This window comes from Meles meles, chromosome 4, assembly GCF_922984935.1.
Source record: "Meles meles chromosome 4, mMelMel3.1 paternal haplotype, whole genome shotgun sequence".
Classification (NCBI taxonomy): Eukaryota; Metazoa; Chordata; class Mammalia; order Carnivora; family Mustelidae; genus Meles; species Meles meles.
Genome location: NC_060069.1, coordinates 76,168,564 through 76,188,745, shown reverse-complemented (window position 1 = coordinate 76,188,745; position 20,182 = coordinate 76,168,564). Strand labels below are relative to the sequence as shown.

The following is a 20,182-nucleotide window of genomic DNA, read 5'->3' as shown; positions in this document are numbered from 1 at the left end:
CCATTATAGTAAAGGCAACTGTAATTTTATTTTGGAACTCCTTCTGCCTCCTATTTCCTCATAATTTCTAACCAAATAACTGAAATTAAAAATTGGTCAGCCCTGCTCTGATAACACTACTATTAAATCTTCTCAATACTATTACTTTCACTGTTGTCAGCAGAATAATTCAGGAATGAATCAAAGAGAACTCGAGCCCTGAAGTTTGCTTTCAGAGTGTTTTCAAACTCTAGAATTGGTCTTGGGATAATTTAATCCCCAGGAACAACCACGCTACTGATATTTGGTTAGTCCGTTTTGATGATGCAAAGTACCTAGAGAATAATATTCTGTTTCATGGTGGAAAATCGGAGTCCTTTTTTCCAGTCAGAAGTATAAGGATTCTTGATGAGATACACTGGGAAGAATAGAAAAAATATATGAAGTTGGCTTCCTTCAACCTCTCCCAGGATAGTTAATCAGCTCTGGAAATAACTTTACCAAAATGAGAAGAAGTTTCTTTTGGAGTTTAAAGAAAAAGGTTTTGAGTATTTAATGGAATTACTCCTTTGCTCTGATATATAAGTAAGAGTGTTGACTTTCTAGATCCACAATATATGTCAAATCAGACCATCTGTGTCCTGCTTCTCTTGATGCCCCCTTAGTTCAGCCCCATCCTAACCCCTGCCTATCCCTCCCACAACAGCCAGTGTCCCTCTCTTATAAGGTGAGATAACCTCCTTCCCACCTCATCTCCCTGCCTGCCATCCTACAATGAGAGAAGTTTGGATTTACATCTCACTGGGTCCCCAAAGTGCACTACCCTCCCTGATTTTCTGTTGCTTCCTCTCCAGCACCCTGCTGTTCCTTTCCTAAAGACCTTACCACAACTCATAAATATTTTGTTTGCTTATTTTTTTCTTGTGTCATCTTGTATACCAAATTGTATGACTCATGAATTTGGGAATGTTCTTGTTTCTGTCTCATTTATCTTTGTTTCCCAGTGGCAAGCTCAATGACTAGAACATAGTAGACTTTTCCTCCAGCATTTTTTTTTTTTAATAAACACTTTCAAACAGGGGTGCCTGGGTGACTCAGTTGGTTAAGCATTTGCCTTCGGCTCAGGTTGTGATCCCAGGTTCCTGGGATCGAGTCCTGCATTGGACTCCCTGCTTAGTAGAGAGCCTGCTTCTCCTTTTCCCTCTGTTCCTCTCCCATGCTCATGCTCTCTTTCTCTCTCTCTCTGGCTCCCTCTCTCTCTATTTTAAATAAACAAAAATCTTAAGAAAACAAAAAACAAACAACTTTCAAACATGCAGTAAAGTTAAGAGAATTTTACAACAGACATGTGAATATCTGCCACGTAGTTTCTACTAGGCTTTTTCATCAGATATCTATCCATCTCTCCATTCATTTATCAGTACATGGTTGGCTTTTAATATGTTTGCTGAATGAATGAATGAATGAATGAGTGCTACTCTTTTGGTTGGTAGATGGAAGCTGTTCATTCTGAGATTGGCCCAATACAAATACTGAGCTTCCTTATTTCTGTGTGGATACAGGGTATGGGCAACTATGTGATGTGCTCTAGACTATGTACCTGCTAAGCTCTGTATTATGCACTGGGCTAGATACTGGGGACTGAGAAATAAGAACAAATTTCCTGCCTTCCAGGGACACGTGCTCTGCTAGAGAGAGAATCTAAATATGGTAATAATGGAAGAGGAAAGAAGTAGAAGATGTGAACTAGTAATTTCTTTTTTTTTTTTGTACACGCAACTTATTAACAAAGACTGACCAGTGTTATCTTGGTGTTAAAACTGCCTGATTTCTCAATATTTTGTATTCTTTTGTTGCACAAATAGGTAGAAGCAGTTGTTGACCAATATCAGGGCAGGAATATTTTATGATTCCAAGTTTAGTGAGTGACAAAGGCAAGCCCATTTTATTTTATTAAAGATTTTATTTATTTGATGGAGAGAGAGCGAGAGTGAGCACTTGCAGGGAGAGTGGTGGGCAAAGGGAGAGGGAGAAGCAGGCTTCCAGCTGAGCAGGGAGCCTGATGTGGGGCTCGACCCCAGGACCCTGGGATCATGACCTGAGTGGAAGGCAGACACTTAACTGACTGAGCCACCCAGGTGCCCTGCAAGCCCATTTTAGCCATGAAACTTTTGACTATTTTTTTTTTTTTAAAGATTTTATTTATTTATTTGACAGAGAGATCACAAGTAGATAGAGAGGCAGGCAGAGAGAGAGAGAGGGAAGCAGGCTCTGCTCAGCAGAGAGCCCGATGCGGGACTCGATCCCAGGACCCCGAGATCATGACCTGAGCGGAAGGCAGCGGCTTAACCCACTGAGCCACCCAGGCGCCCCGACTATTTTTTTTTTAAGTTCCATGATCACCATTGAAATATACAAATGACAGAAGAAAAGAAGATGCATATAAAAAGTGTTTGTAATCTAGGCTAACGATGGTCACCATAAAGAGCATCTCTGCCTGATAGCAAATTGACAGAGCAGGCACAACAGGTGGGCTTTTCTTCCCTTCTGCGTGCAAATAGGTTTTTTCCTCCCATACTATGTGTGATTACATTTGTTGAACCCTCAGAGGAAATGCTTACCTTCAAAGTGACATCCTAGGACAGTGCTGTGCAATATCCTTTATGACGATTTACTGTGTCTCTTCACATTTATTTTAACTCTTATTTTTAGAAGGAGGATTTTAAGAAGGTCAAGGCAGTATCTTTGTAATTGGATTCCAAGAGTACTTAGCAGGGGTCCATGTATATAAGGGTGTTGAATCATCATGAACTGGGAATGTGTCCAAGTTCATGCTTAACTGCGAATCCTCTGTTAAATATTTAAAAGTGAAAGCGATCTTTCAAAATAGGCATACAGGCCTAGACAGCATAGAAATGGGTGAACACAGTACCTGGATAAGCAGCAAATGTGGAAACTGAGACCTGGGCTTCTTGTTCCTCTGACCTTAGCTGTCTCCTCGAGCCCTTACCTCTTTTAATCAATGTGGTTCTGCTTTCTAACAGGCCGTGACCCCATCCCACCATCTTTGATTTGCTCACGTTGTCCTCCCAGGAGCTTGCATGTGGCACGTATTTCTGGGACTGGAGTGGCCCCGCCCTGGATTTGCTTCCTTGCTTTGCCTCTAGGAGCTAAAAGACCTTGAACAAGAAATGCCTTTCTAAGTTCCACATACCTGTAACTGGGAGACCTTAATATCTACTTCAACATGGAAAATGGGTTCACTATGGAGAAGACCCTTGATAAATGTTTGTTTTATCCTGCTGTTTTAAGATCAGTTGTCCCAATGGGTTATTAAGAAAAGATAAATTTGGGGACAAATGTGGATGAAAGCACCTAGATAGTGCAATATGTGGAAAAAGCAAATCTGGAGGTGAATATTTTATTTACAAAATTACCCTAATTTTATTTTGCAAAAATCAGCAAGTCCAGGTTCAGATCTGGTTTATCTTTAAAACATGTGTTTTTGGTTTTGTTTCATTTTGTTTTTAACAAACATGCACGTTAATCAGGCATGCCAAAAATCTTTCTCTCCACCCTTCCTTGGAAATGTTTTTTCTATAACACAAACATGGGTGCAAATATTGTCCAAAAACTATTTACATTTTTACCCTCAGAATTATGAACTTTAATATTTATGGAAAGGAAAGACAAATGGTAAGGTCTGGTCTTTGGCATTCACATTTGATTCAGCAGTACAATTAAAACCTTGTATTTGTTTTTAAGATAAACACTTTGAAGGAAATTTAATAAATCTTGTTTTCGCTCTGCAAAGGAGCCACTATATCAAAGCATTTAACTGGAGCTGTCGAGTTCCTGCTGGTAGAATATTACTTCCAGCCTATTTATTAGCTTTTCTTCTTGTAGCCCAATACGTACTCCCCCGCCCCCTCCACTGAGTGAAATCACAGAAAGAAAGCAGTTTCTTTTCTCTTCCCCCACCTCCCTCCCCAGCATCATGCAAGGCAAGGTTCAGCCTCACAAGTCACAATATCTGAATTTACTTTGATTATATTTTGTTCCTTACACTTAATGTTTTTTGTATTATAATACTTACTGGGTTATCTAAAATCAACATTGTTGATTTTAAACTCTTATAAAGCCAGACTTTTAGAGATATTTGAAATAATTCATGAACCATGTCTGAAAAGAGATAATTGCCTCCAGCCTATTCTTTTGCACTTGAAATAAAAGAATTTTAGGTATCAGCAATTTACTAGAAAATAAGACTTTAGGGGGCCCATATAATTTATTCACGTCTTTTTATATGTCGTAAACAAGGATAGATACTTTTGATAGGAGCTTATGAACAAATTTTTTTTTAAAAAATATACCCTTTAGTACAGAATAAATATCAAGGGAGCATTTTAAATGATTCTGGTAGGTTTCTCATGAGTCTACTTTTCAGAAAAATTTTCTATGAAATTTCCTGATTAAAAAAAAAATCTAAAGTTGTAGATTTCAGTTGAAAGAATATGGTTGGCATGTGAGGTAAGATGTTTGTGTTGTATGGTTGATGCACAATGTAGAGTGTACGAAAGAACCTAAACGACATCAATCCCACATTTCAGGCAAGATATAAAAGAGTGCATAGAGAAGAGAGCTTTTCAGAGCAGACAGTGAAAGAAGACATAGTATTCACGTAAATCGGTAAGTTGTAAGCAACATATACATAGGCAATGCCAAGTCACAGAATGCAAACAAGATCAATTAGAAATTGTACTGTGATAGCCACACATTTTGGAGAAAAATTCCCAAGCCAGACGAATGTGGATTGGGATGAAAACATAGGCGGTGTACACCACCATAGCAACAATGGTTAGTAAGATGGTATTGAACATGGATTGCTCCCAGGGCTCCAGTACAGCACAGCAGCTAATGATTTGGTATTGATAGTAGAGCCAGGAGAAGTAGTCCTTCACACGCTTGAAATCCATGGTTGGCTCCTTCAAGCTGCGGAAAGTCTGTCCTGTTAACAGATCAGAAGAAAAATAAAATGAGGAACCAAACACAGACTCTCCTTAGAGTTTCATGATCTCAGCATGTTAAAACCTTTGAAAGAACGTCAATGACTACTGGATGGATTGTTTATATAAATATTATATAGAAATAATTCACAGTATATTAATCATAGGAACTCATAATATTGCCACTATGAATAATAATTACTACTAGGATTAATGGGAGCAATATTATTAATAATAGCAATATTTATCTAAAAATGATAATTGCTGGTGGATAGTCTAGTGAAAATACCTAAAAATCAAGGCTAACCACATTTTCTTTAGCTATGTATGTAAAGACTGAGAAGTGTGAATATTCTATTTCCTACAACGTGTATTCTGGAAGAAGATTTAAAGAACGTTGTGCAGAAAAGAGTTAATACAGCAGGCCTCAGGATGCTATCTTTATAAGGGTCTGCTTGCAAGTTTTTGGCCCTCGGCTGGCATCCGGGAACTTGGCTTTTGGAATGTTCTCTACTCCCTAATGGATAAGGATGATTCACTATGCCTAAACTGTGCAAACACCATAATTTTGGGGAATACATGATTTCTTTTGGAAGTTTGAAATTTTGGTGATCGTTAGGCAGAAGGTATCCACAGAACCAGCCTGAGTAAGAATCTTGAGGTTGAGTTTTTAATGAGCTTCTCTGGGCAGAAATATTGCATATGTATCACTGTACTTTTTGCTAGTGGAGAAAGAAGCACACTTGGTCTGTCCACTCATGGGAGGCAGAGAGCATTGGAAGCCTATAAATGGATTTTTGCCAATTCTACCTGTATCTTTCTTCTGTGCTGATCCTGTTGTATGACCTTTCACTATAAGAGCCCTTATTAGTCCTGCTGTAAGTGTAAATATATATTGAGCTCTGTGAGTCTTTCTAGTGAGTCACTGAGTATGTGGGAGGTCTTGGGGACCTCCGAAACAAATGGGAAGCCCAAAGTTGGGTGATCATTTGGGTTTTGGGTAGAGAATTTATGAAAACCTTATAAAAATGTTTGTTGGTCCCCAGATAGAATCACACTTACAATCACATGCATGTAAAACTTCCTAGAAAGAAGGGCATCTATTATTTCTTAAAAAGATTCTTGGGAAGATTCTGTAAACTTTCACAGACACTATGGGAATATAAGCTGACCTTTGTACCCCTTCTACTTACTCCTAAGAATATCATGGTGCCACATCATCTAAGTCCACTTTGATTATGTTTGCTATTCAAATCACAGTTAAAGTTTTTGAAGATCATTTCTATCTTCTGACCTAAAAATATCTTCTTTTCTTTGATTCTCTTTGAGTAAAGATAAGATGTTTTGCTCCATTAGACTATGTACTCCTCAGGATGTGGGGAAAACTTTCATCATCCTAAACCCTGGCCACAAGGGTGGTCATAAGTAAATATGTACTGAATGAATGAGTAAATGAATGATGAGTAACCAACTTAAAAAAAAAATTATAGCTCACTCACAGTTCCAACCTAAGTAGCATATGGTTAGCTATTGTTGACTTTGGACAGCTTGGCTTTGATAAGTAACTCTTTCTGATAAGGGTAATTTCCACAAAAATTTAAAATGGAAAGTCTTTGTGTTACCACAAAGGCCAGGATCTATAATAATGGCCAGGATAATCCAAATAAGTAGACAATACAAACTGAAGTCATTGTGCTTTCTTATGAAAAGAAAAGTCAGCCTCCCAACTGTCCTAGAAGCCAGAGTGGGAACTATGTAATTAGATTGAAATGCCTTGTCGTGGTAGGTGGACCTTGGTTAGGAAGTCACTTGCAACATTCTTTTTTAGTCCTAGTTCTGGTTGCAGAGAAACAGCAAGGCCAATAGAGTTAGGTCTCAGAGGGAATGAATGACAGAAGTGGTCATTTCAGTGAGCAATATTATCTAAGCAACCAACATTTTCCACTGATAGACCAAAATGGAGAAAATTAGGAGATATCACTATTTGAGATTTTAGACTGTCCTACTAGACAACTGTATATTTCAAGCTAACCTTGATCGTTAAATATCTCACACATGGCTACCCATATTTGCTTCCTCTTCATTACTTAGATAGTGTTCAGGGTGGCACTGGGTAACCATTCCGGAGTGTGAGAAAACATTCATCAGGTATCATGTCCAGGCTGTAGGAAGAGGTGGGAGACTGATGGCTCAGACAGGCCCAGACTCTCCCCTTAGGAAGCTGGGTCCAGTTGGGGAGACAGGTAGCAATCAAGTGGTATAGACAAATATGTAATTATCAACTACATTATGCCTTTAAGGAAAAGAGCATTGTATGAGAGGCTGTGGGAAACCTGATCCAGTCTCAGAGATGCTTGAGATAAGATCTGAGGGATGACTGTAAGTCATACAGATAAAATGGGTGGTGTGGGGGCAGGGGAGAATGGCCAAGAGAGGGATCAACCGATGTTTGTGCAAAAGTTAGAGGTGGGAAGAGGTTTGATAGATATTTGTGGGGCTCAGGGAATGGAGCCATAGACATATGAGGATGGAGAGTGGGAGTAGGAGAAAACTCAAGAGAAGGAAATGGCCAGAGTTGGGCCAAGCACTGCAGGGCCTATTTGGATAAGCTAAGTATTTTGTCTTTATCCTATGAGTGAAGGGGGCTATGGTAGGTTTGGGAGAATAAGGCATTAAGTTCATATGGACACGTGGCTTTCTCTGCATTCTAAAGCCAAGTTGAAATGATTTTAAAGACCAGACATTTCAAAAAATCTATACCTCTTCTGTTCCAAGGGCATTACTCATTCAGAATCAACCTTCTACCAAAAATCTGCTTTAAATATTCTGAATACTCTTTTCACTTTTATAAATGAGATAAACTACTCATTTAGAAATATCATTGACTTTTTCTCTCTACATTTTAGCTTTTAAAAATATACATAATTAATTGCCTGGTCATAGCTTTCTCTTCTATTTTTAATTTTTTTTTCTCAAGTAGTCTGTACACCCAATGTTGGGTATGGCTTTCTCTTCTAAATTGAAATTTCTTGCTTGAGCAGCCGTGATGGCCACCTTGACTATAATCCTATGAGAGACTTTGAGCCAGAGGCACACAGCTAAGTTGTGCCCAGATTCCTAAGCCACAGAAACCCTGATTCAGTCAATGTTCACTGTTTTCAACCATAAAAACCCATCAATCAAACAGGCAAACATTAGATCTGAAGCACACCAAATTGCATTACACCAGAGGTGGATACCTGGTAAGACTTTGGTTGTACACTACTAATAATTTAAAGAATCGAGATTTTAAAAGCTTTTCTTTCCTTGCCAGTTTTCCCAGGCCCCTGTGTCACTTCCCACTCTCTCAGGGGCCAGTTCTGACATGCAAAAGTGCTTGTACCATTGGATATTTATTTCTTCTTGATTTGTTAAAGGTTAGTTGACCACAGAGTTGAAGATCCATATCTGGGCTCTCTAGTCTGTTCCATTGATCTGTGTGTCGGTTTTTGTGCCAGTGGAAGAGAGACAGTCTCTTCAATAAATGGTTGCTGGGAAAATTGGACAGCCATATACAGAAGAATGAAACCTGACCATTCTCTTACACCACACACAAAGATAAACTATAAATAGATTAAAGACCTCAATGTGAGGCAGGAATCCATCAAAATTCTAGAGGAGAACATAGGCAGTAACCTCTTCAACATCGACCATAGCAACTTCTTTCAAGACACGTCTCCAAAGGCAAGGGAAACAAAAGCAAAAATGAACTTTTAGGACTTCATCAAGATAAAAAGCTTCTGCCCAGCAGAGGAAACAGTCAACAAAACAAAGAGGCAACCCATGGAATGGGAAAACGTATTTGCAAATGACACTACAGATAAAGGGCTGATATCCAAGATCTATAAAGAACTCCTCAAACTCAACACCCAAAAAAACAAATAATCAAATCAAAAAATGGGCAGAAGATATATATAGATACTTCTCCAAAGAAGACATACAAATGGCTAACAGACACATGAAAAAACGTTTATCATCATTAGGCATCAGGGAAATTCTAATCAAAACCACATTGAGATACCACCACATACCAGTGAGAATGGCAAAAATTGACAAGAAACAACAAATGTTGGAGAGGTTCTAAAGAAGGGGGAACCCTCTTACACTGTTGGTGGGAATGCAAATTGGTACAGCCACTTTGGAGAACAGTATGGACATTCCTCAAAAAATTAAAAATAGAGCTACCCTATGACCCAGCAATTGCACTACTGGGTATTTACCCCAAAGATACAGATGTAGTGAGAAGAATGGCCACATGCACCCCAATGTTCATAGCAACAGTGTCCATGATAGCCAAACTGTGGAAAGAGCTGAGATGCCCTTCAACAGACGAATGGATAAAGATGTGGTCCATATACACAATGGAATATTACTCAGCCATCAGAAAGGATTTTGCATCCACATGGACAGGACTGGAGGAGACTATGCTAAGTGAAATAAATCAAGCAGAGAAAGTCAATTATCATATGGTTTCACTTATTTGTGGAACATAAGGAATAGTATGGAGGACATTAGGAGAAGGAAGGGAAAAATGAAGTGAGGGGAATCAGAGGGGGAAAAGAACCATGAGAGACTATGGACTCTAGGAATCAAACTAAGGGTTTTAGGGGGAAGGGGGTGGGAGGATGGGTGAGCCCAGTGATGGGTATTAAGGAGGGCACGGATTGCACGGAGCATTGGGTGTTATATGCAAACAGTGAATCATGGAATGTTATGTCAAAAACTAATGATGTACTGTATGGTGATTAACATAACATAATAATAATAATAACAGTAATAATAAAGTGTTTGTATCACTACATCTCACTTCAGCCTCCTGAAGCCTAAAACGCAATAAGAGGCATTTGATTTCTCCCTTCACTTTGATTCTTTTTTCCCTTATTGATGAAAAGCAATTTTAAAGATGGTTTATTTGTTTCCTGGGTGGAAAGGTAAATATATAAATTAGTCATGGGGAGGAAAAGTAGAGCATAAGAAATACAGTCAATGATAACTGTAGTAACTTTGTATGGTGACGACACTTACAGTGCGGAGCACTGGTAAGTGTGTTGAATCACTGTGTTGTACCTGAAACTAATGTAACATTGTATGTCAGCCACACTTTAGCAGAAAAAATTACTAATGCAGTCAGAAAAAAAAAATAGAATTATAGTAGGTTCTAGAATCTATGTGCATTTTTACAGAATAAAATGGGATAACATTTTATAAAACATTAAAAAAAAGGAAAAGGTGAGATGAGACAGAGTTGGTTATTATTGTAAACCATCTGTTACAATCTATTGTTAGAATAACACTATATTTAGGTTCTAGATTTGATTAGGTAATACATTCTACTTCCTTTTGAGCCCATTTTAAAATTTCCTATGGGACTATATCCAAGATTTAGAAAAGAGAAAGTCTTTAAGATGAGTAATGTGGGTAGAAGAATTCACTCATTAACAAATACATTTTGAATACTACTGTGTGATTTTTTTTTCTGAACAGCAATGGTTTCAGAAGGAATCCATCCCCAAAATGGCACTGTAGCCAGGAGATGCTTTTCTAGGCAGCACAGTACACCATGTAACAAACACATGGATTTGGGGTGTTTGATGATGCGGGGTGGATGAGGGGTCAGAAATGAGCAACACATGGGCGAAGGGACATGGAAAGATGCTAAGAAGGAAACTAGGAGACTAGGTTGAATTTGGGGAAACAAGATGGCAGAAATGCCATGAAATGAATTACCCATAAGTAACTTAGAACTGGATGAGAGCAGACATCTTAACGTCTTAATTTCTCACAATGAAATTTGGAATTCATTTGCTCACTTCCTTGAAGACCTAATGCCCTAAACCGGCAAAGCTAAACAAAGGACTTAAAATGGTAACTTTACTCAAGCACATAACAGATCTCCTTGTTTTCAGTTGTGTGCTTTTGAAAGATGATTTCTATACATGGAAATGAGGGAAACAGTAGTTTGTTGCCTCTTAAAAACAAACAAACAAACTTCTCTCTAAACTTGATGATTTTTAAAACCTTCCTAGATCTTTAAGGAGGCCGTGCTTTTAGGGGCAGCATTGCTTAAGCAGATGGTGATGTGTCTTTGGGAGCCTGCATGGGTATGACTGACAGCTGAGGCTGAGTGATGGGTACAGCCTTGAGTGAACTGGGAGGGCTGGGAGACCCAGTGGAACACAAAGCAAGTGAAATTCCAAGAAAGAAGTAGGGGGTGAAGCAAAGGGCAGCAGTGTTACCTGGAGGAATGGATTGTGAAGTCTAAGGAAAGGCTTTCCCTGGGCCATTGTTTTAAAAACCTGAGGACCATATGATAATTGACTCTCTCTGCTTGACTTATTTCACTCAGCATAATCTCTTCCAGTCAATTATCATATGGCTTCACTTACTTGTGGAGCATAAGGAATACCACGGAGGACACTGGGAGATGGAAAGGAGAAGTGAGTTGGGGGAAATCAGAGGGGGAGTCAAACCATGAGAGACTGTGGACTCTAAGAAACAAACTGAGGGTTTTGGAGGGGAGGAGAGTGGGGGGTGGGATGAGCCTGGTGGTGGGTATTATGGAGGGCACATATTGCATGGAGCACTGGGTGTGGTGCATAAACAATGAATTTTAGAACACTGAAAAAAAAATTAAAAAATTTTATAAAAAACCAAAACCTGAGGACCAGTGTGCGACCACATTCAAAGGTGCCTAATGGATTTGAATTTATCAGAGTTTCTCTAATAACAACAACAACAAAACAACTTATATATTCAAAGGATCTTTTATAGTTTGGAAAGTGCTTTTATTGCATTTGCGTAATGCAGAGTATGGGTTTGGGAATAAAGATAGATGTTGGTTCAAGTCCTGACTCTTCCACACACTGCCTGTGTGATCCGGGCCCAGTTACTTAATTGTGCTGGGTCTCAATTTCCTCACCTGTAAAATGGAGACAATAATCCCTATTGTTTAGAATTGTTGGAAGGATTAACAGAAATGCAAGCAAAGCATCAATTCAATGGGCTTGCGTATGGAGGAATCACATAGATCGGAAGATAGAGTCGAAGTGGAGAAAGCCTTCCCTTCTTCCCTCCCTCTGTCCCTTTTATTTGCTGAAAATAATTATTGACACGCTAGTAATTGCACTAGGAACTGGGGATTCCATGGTAACAGTCGTCATTGCCCTTGAGGATTATAATTCAGCTGAGTATATTCCACCAGCACACATTAGAGATAATATTTACCACAAATATTGAGTAGCTAAAGTAAAATTTAGAATGTTCATTAATGACTGGATGGACTGCAGAGATCCCCTAGACCAAATCATTCATTTTAAAGAAAAGGACCAAGTCTATGGGGCTGACATCAAATTGATATTAAATTGGTTGACACTGAAGTTGGTTTGTCAAACCGAACTGAAGTGACTGGACCAGGTGGGGGACACCCTGTGTCTTGGCAATTGACACAAGATAAATGAAACGAAAATTCCAGTGAAGGTTTTCTGTGGTCTTAAAGGACTCAAAGTTGAGCAAGGACAATGCAATCCACTGTGTAGGATATCTGGAAGATCTCAGCCCTACCCTCTCTTTCCCCCGACTCGACTCTTCCCTTACTCAAGACTCTTCCCTGAATTCCCACAGATCAGATGCTCCTCTGACCAAATGAGGATATGGATGCCTGCTTATTGCAAATGGTACTGGAAACTGGCAAAAATTAAAGTTCTTGTTTGCGATACACATCTTAGCATGATTTTTACCCACGCCACAATGCGCAAAGTAATAAATTGGTTTGTTGTGATTATCGGAGAAGCTCTGATAAGTGGCTTTACCCATGGCTTTAGCCAACTTGGCAAAGCAGAGTGTTACTAAGTGGAGGGGAGGAAGAGAGAGAAGGATTATTAGAGTCCTGGGGACACAGGAAGAGACTAAATCCTGAAGGGAATCTAGTGATGGACAGGGACACTAGGGCCCTAGAAAATAATAAGGTCTTGGAAGTCTCCTAAGAAGTTATCTTACAACTGATAGGAGAGTAAGTGACTATTTTTTACTTCAGAATGTCGCTGCCTTTTTATCAACAGATGATGACTTTTCTCCCCCTCACTAGATTTCTGTACAGTGAGGAAAGAGATAAAATTTCACCTCTTATCTCAGAATGAACGGAGAGGACCTGGGACTTATGACCCACATTACTCAGGGGCAGGGCTTTGTTCTGGCCTGTATGGACAAGGAGGAGTACATAGAGCAACAAGAAAACCCCACGTGTTCCCATGAACCCATGTGTATGATTCATGGAACAAGAGCGTTGTAAAGGGAATGTGGAGGGAAGGAAAGAAAGGAGGCTGGGCTTGCTCAGGAAGTTCTGTGTTGTTTTCTGTCCATGATGCCAGGAGGTTAGCAGCTGCACTGAGGGGGAAGCAACAGGTGGTGGGACAGGCTGGAATTGACCTTGTGGAAATTGCAGGGGCCTGATCTTACAACCCTCCTCCACCTAAAGAAGGTATTCCAAATTACCGGATTTTCTCAGTGTGAGATTTCCCTTTCTAAACATTAGCTAAAAATGAATCTTCCCTCTTGGGGGCAAAAAAACCCCCACAAAAACACACACAAAAAACAAAAAACAAAAACACATTTTGGGTTAAATTTACTTCTAAAATTCCAGAATCTGGGGCTGAGGAAAAAAGTCAGAAGGATCTGTAATTGATTGGGGGTTAATTCCTTTCTGACTTATTTCGTAACTTTGCATCAATCACTCCACTTGTGTGTGTGTGTGTGTGAGCTTCATATTTGGAACCTGAAAATCTGAGATGTGAAAAAAGTGTCCTGCCTGCTGCAGAGGGAGATGCTGTATCTAAAAAGAGACTGTGTGTCTGTACTCAGAAGTAGATTTCTTGGGAAAGAACTCAATAGGATTTACTCAGGTTCAAGCCTTCCTTTAATTAGTAATTCATTTTTATTTTTATTTTTCTTAAAGATTTTATTTATTTATTTGTCAGAGAGAGAGAGAGAGTGAGAGAGAGAGCAAGAGAGCGAGCGCACAAGTAGGGGAAGCAGGAAGCAGAGGGAGAAGCAGGCTCCTTGCTGAGCAGGGAGCCCAAGGCGGGACTCAATCCCAGGACCTTGGGATCATGACCTGAGCCTAAGGCAGCCCCTTAGCTGACTGAGCCACCCAGGGGTCCCTAGGTAATTCATTTTTTAAAGAAGCAGAGTGATTTCCTCTCAAAGGGTACTGTTTGACGAGAGGCCGGGGGGAGGGGTGGATAAAATTTAGAGCAGAGAAGACTGGCTAGCACTACCCCAGCCAATGGATCAAGGCCAAGATCAGTAGTGATAAATGCTGTTGATGGTATGTATCCATGATATCATGGCATGAAAATGGCACTTTACCTCTGTAGTCTTCCCCCAAATAACCCACAACGTCAGTGTAATCATGAGAAAAAAACAGAACAAATTCCAACAGAGTAGCATCCTGCAAAATACCTGATCAGTACTCCTTAAAAATCTCAAGGTCATCAGAAGCAAGCAAAGTGTGAGAAACTGTCATAGCTCAAAGGAGCCTATGGAAATGTGACAACTAGATGTAATGTGTTATCCTGGATGGAATCCTGGAATAGAAAAAAAGGAAATTAGGTAAAAGCTAAGGAAATATGAGTAAAGTATTGGCTTTACTTAATAGCATATCAACATTGACTCATTAATTGTAATACATGTCATATTAATGTAAGATCTTAATAGGAGAAAGGGTGCAGGGTATGTGGAAACTCTCTGTACTATCTTCTCAATATTTCTCTAAGTCTAAAGCTGTTCTAAACGATGTGGTCTATTAATTTTTTGAAGGCAAAATAATAATTAAGAAAGTCTTGAAAGGTCCAGAGTTCTCCCTATTCTAAACTTCAATGAACTAAACTCTGTTCTTCTGGGAACATCTTGCCAATAACTCTCAACATAGTTAAATAATACCCTTTCATAAAGGAACGACTCTCAAACATTTTTGAACAGAATATAGAGGGAAAGTATATTTTGCATCGTGATCCAGAGTATACACATGCACATAGCTCTATGACTGAAACAAATTTCTCAAAGGATTACTCTACAGTGCATGCTACTTTCGTTTCTATTCTGCTCTGTTTGATTTGATTTAATTCTACTGCATTCTATGTTATTCTCTTCAGTCATTACAAAATATCCCAATTGCGAGCTACACCAGATATAACCTACAATTGGAAACAGCCAGCTTTAAGGCTTAACTCAAGTGCCAGCTACTCTAAGATGCCGCTGTACTGACCAATACGGCAGCCACTAGTCACATGGGGCAATTTAAATATTTAGTGTTCAGTAGCCACATGTAGCTCATGGCTACCATATTGGACAGCATGGATAGAGAACATTTCCATCACGGCAGCAAATTTTATTGGGCAGCACTGTGGGTTCTCTCCATATCTTGCTTGGACTAATGAAATAGCCTACAAACCTATCTTCTTTTCACCTTACAATCTTCCATCCTGATTTTGGAATTAACTTTCTAAAACCACAGATGAATTTCTTTGCTTGAAACCCTTCAATGAGTCTCCATTTACTATGATATGAAATATTCCTTGAAAGTCCTTCACGATTTCTTTTTTCTACCTCTCCAGGAGCAAATCTTAACTCTCCTGCTAAATTCCATTCACTGTTAAGATTCCATGCTTTTGTTCATCTTTTTTTTTTTCCTCTAGAAATCCTGTGCCCTTTCTCTTCTAGATAAAGTCCTGTTTACTTTCAGGACCTAGCTCCTGTAGTCTCTCTTCTATGAAACATTCTCAGGAAATTACTCTTCCTGAGGAAAATATATTGCTTTTGTTTATGTGTCTTAATTGGAGCAACATCTCAGCACTTATACCGTATTATAACTAGCCACGTACAGTCTGTTTCTTTACTAGACTACGAGGACTATATGCCCCGGTCATCTCTTTATCCCCAGTGCCTGGAATGTGGGATCCTTGCATGCTGGCTGGTGAGCTGGTTGGCTGGCCGAATGAATTGTAAGTGGGGTGAGGGCAGGGAATGCGCTTGTACTTATTTAATATTTCCATAGCACAGTGTGGGCTACATAAAAGGTACTTATGAATTCTTATTGTCTGTTTTCAGGCAAAGAGTTTTAGGCAGATTGTTTTTTTGCAAATTCAGTACAATCTGTCTTTTTGTAGGAAGGAAAGAAGCTGCTACAAATTTTTTTTCAATGTAACAAATACTTTTTTTTTTTCTTTCTCATACTGTTAAAAGTTCATGGACTCTGGGGAGAATAAAAAAAGTACTTGTGAAGTGGTTTTAAAGCTCATTAAAATGGCTTTTACAAGTGCTTACTCTAGGTGAGTAGTAATTTAAGGTTGGTAGGTAGAAAATTGTTCTAACAGAGAAAAATCCCAAGATGGGAACATCTGGAAGACCTGAATTGTGTTGTAGCTTTATTCTTTTCTATGCATTCATTCATTCATTCATTCATTCATTCATTCATTCATTTTTCTTCATGTTCCTGAACAAGTTCCAAAATATTCTGGGCCCCAGTCTCTCTGTAAAATTAAGATAATCATAATTGCCTTTACGTGTCTCAGTGATGCAGCAGGGAATGTAGGGGTAAGTTGTAAGTTCTTTAGAAGTCGTAGTCATGGTCCTAGAAGTATTTGTTGTTGTTTCTTGTGAATTGGTACACCTCTAAACTACTTGCAAGATTTTTCCTAAGTTATAGAGTCAAGGAGTCTTTGTGAAATAACGGTTACCTATAATGGGTGCTGTGTATATTTTATAAGGAAAAAAACTCAACCCTTATTATGTTCACTAATTGAAATGTCTAGTAATATTTTTGAAAAAATAAAACAACACATGTATAAAGCGATTACCACAAACCACTACTTGAGAGGCATTCCAATCTCTAAGCATGTTTTCAAATGTGGCAGGGCAACCACGTACAATTGTGTGAGCTGTGCCTGCACGATCTTATGTAATAGTTCTTATCTTGGGGACCTAATTGCAAACTGCTGCTTTATGTGAACACAGTTTGATTCACAAAGATACAAAGTTCCTACAATTCATGGCAAAACCTCATATTGTATCTATGTAAGAATAAGGCATAATAGCAGTTTATTAGTTTCCCACTTTCCACATATCTTGCTCTAAGTTCTCTGCGGATGACTTCAATGTTTTCTGCGCCTCGCAGAAAGTTCCATCCTTGCTTAACATTTTCCTGTGAATTTCTTTTCTATCTTAGAATACTCTCCAGCCATCCTTTGCCAACCAATGCCTCATGCTGATACCAGGGTTAATAGTAGAAGTCAGACCAGAAGTGATGGATTTGAATAATTCTGGGCTCCTCGAAGAGAAGGGAAGAAACAATTGTAAGCCAAAGCATGTTACCATTTTGGGCAATTAAGTTACTGTAAATTGTCTAATCCTTTACTTAGAAGTGAGTTACTGAAATAATGTACTAAAAGGAAAAAGTCTCACCAACAATTTTAGCCACGTTGTCGTTGGTGCAGTGTTGGTTTGAATTATATGCAAGACAGAGGTTTTTTGTGGCTATCTGAACCAAACTTATTGCCTCCAATTGTCATTGACACTAACAAAAGTAGAACAAGAGAAAACATGTATTTCCAGCCCAATTATCAACTGAGACTGCTGGGCAACATGGCATGTGTTGAATATCTATAATTTCAAAGTAATCCTTGTTGTTTGGCATCTTCCGATAGGTTCCAGAGGGATTTAAGAATAAAGGACCTCTGCTTGGGAAAGAAAATTTGGAATTTGATTTCAACAGAAAATTTCGTAATAGTTTAAGAAATATGAAGTTCACATTAGATCACTCTCTATGTTGTGTAGCTCTCAAAAAGAAGATAAGTATTTTGAAACTAAAAAAGAGCAGTAAGTACTTTAGTGTTGGGTAGATGTCATGAATCGGAAGAGAAATTTGTAACCGGCAGGATGATATATCTTGTGTTGTTCCTGGTGTCCTTTCATTTGCTCATACAGAAAAAGGACCCCTGTTTATTTCTGCCAAAACTGGAGTAGAGAGTAGGGCTTCTGAGCCAAGCTTTTAACTAGAATGTCATTTCTTAAGGTGAACTTCGTTATTACTACTTTATTAAAGAAGAAGAAACCCTGTTATCCTGTAATGAAGGAAAGAGGAAAGAGTATTGCTTCTGGGTGGTTTTTTCCTTCTGAAGATACTATTCCCAAGATCTGCCAAGTTGTTTTTAGAGGTAAAATGTAAACAGAGTTGCAGCACTAACAGTGGCCTTAAAGTCTTTATAAATAATTTTTAAAAAATCATTAAATGTACACACATGTTAAAGCAGCATTATTCACAATAACCATAAGGTGGAAACAACTAAAATTTCCACTGGTAGTTGAATAAATGGCTGAATAATAATGTAGTAGATATATATAATGGAATATTATTCATCCCTGAAAAGGAAAGAAGTTCTGACACAGGCTACAACATGGATAACTCCAGGGTATTATGCCAAGTGAAATAAGCCAGTCACAAAAAGACAAATGCTGTATGACTTCACTTACAGGAGTAGACAAGCTCATAGAAACAAAGTAGAATGGTGGTCTTACCAGGAGCTAGTGGAAGGGGGAAGGTGGGAGTTGTTCAATGGGTATGAAATTTCAGTTTTGCAAGATGAAAACATTCCCGAAACTGGTTGCACAACAATGTGAATATACTTAACACTACTGAGCTCTATATTTAAACATGGTTAAGACGGCAAATTTTTATGTTACATGCAGTGTGTCTTACTGCAATTAAAAATTTTAAATGTCAATGAATAACTCTAAACATTATGGAGGACTGAAATTTAAAAGTTTAACAGTATGAACGGGGGTGCCTGGGTGGCTCAATGAGTTAAGCCTCTGCCTTCAGCTCAGGTCATGATCTCAGGGTCCTGGGATCAAGTCCTGCATCCAGCTCTCTGCTCATCACGGAATCTGCTTTTCCCTCTCCCTCTGCCCCTCCCCCTATTCATGCTTGTTCTCTTGTTCTCTCTCTCTCAAATAATAAAATCTTTAAAAAATTAAAATAGTCTGAACAATATATATATATTTTCATTTACACACACACACATAATGTGTATATCTTTTACACTGAGATTCTCAATTTGTAGTGGGGCATGACTAGCTGACCAAAATCACATAGATGTACCATCCAAAGCTGAGTAAACAAATAACCCCAAATGTCTTCAAATAATAATTCTGAAGTGCCAGCGGGTTTCCCTTCTTCTTGACTTTCTTAGGATACGAGAGGAAAACTGGGAATTGCCAAACTACAAAGAACCTTCTGAGAAGAGGGATGACATGTTTACCTGTGTTCTTCCCATCAGTGAAATTCAGTATATAGAATACAGTACTTGTGGGAATTGTAAATTCTATGATATGTTTATTCGTTTTTGACAGTGATGTGAAATATGAGGTTTATAAGACACCAGTGCCTAGAGCACTTGAAAAGGAGTAAGAGTGGAAAAGTGGTTAAACTGTTTGGCGGAAACTTTTCTACTGTCATTACAAAGCCCTTTCTAGGTAATTGTATCCCATGCACACTGTAACAGTTTTGCCTTTGTCTTTTCTTCCCCAGCTTTTGGCCATCAAACCCACAATTTGATAAAGGAATTACATGTTTACTATTTGTTTCTGAGGACTTTGTTTTCTTAGGAGCTAGAAGTCTGACCATGAAAATTTAAACCTTTATCTCATCCTATCTATCATCATTATATTTGATGTGTCTTCAGAAACAGAAAACTTATTTTTAAGAAAGAATTCAGGCCAAAGAAGGTGAGTTACTGTAATAATACTGATTTGTCACCATCATACCTGCTGAGTACTTGCTTCCAGAGTTCTGTCAGTGGAAATCTGTTTGATAGGCAGCTGGTCAACAAAGACACTTCCAGTAGTATGTTCTGATAGTAGTTTTCTTTGCAGTTTTGATATTTTGATAGCATTGAATATTTGCTCATAAAACTTTTTTGGTTTTGTTTATTTTCTGTCCTTTCTCCTTCTTCTGGTTTATTTTTCACTTCTTATTACACTGTTTGGAGTGCCTCTGGTGATCAGTTCACTGTTTTTCTTATTTTGGTGACCAGTAACACTGAATTCCCATAGGCATGATTTTTAGTCATATTGTCTGTTGCTTTTTCACTGTCCTCAACTGAGCT

At 38.6% G+C, this 20,182-nt stretch overlaps 1 protein-coding gene across 3 annotated transcripts in view; it reads right to left on the bottom strand.

Moving 5' to 3' along the window:
• Positions 1-3,413: 3,413 nt before the first annotated feature.
• The window catches only part of SPTSSB (serine palmitoyltransferase small subunit B), a 33,197-nt gene continuing 16,428 nt past the window's right edge, over positions 3,414-20,182 (bottom strand). The window contains exons 1-3 of one of the 3 annotated variants that reach the window (XM_046001522.1): positions 19,842-19,930; positions 14,481-14,605; positions 3,414-4,987 (exon numbers count right to left, since the gene is read on the bottom strand). In XM_046001522.1, the coding sequence (XP_045857478.1) occupies positions 4,725-4,955 (231 nt within the window). In that variant the 5' untranslated portion in view covers positions 4,956-4,987; positions 14,481-14,605; positions 19,842-19,930 and the 3' untranslated portion in view covers positions 3,414-4,724. Of the gene's footprint in view, positions 4,988-14,480; positions 14,606-19,841; positions 19,931-20,182 lie in introns of those variants that run through there. The other 2 variants (XM_046001521.1, XM_046001520.1) reach the window with 2 other exon arrangements.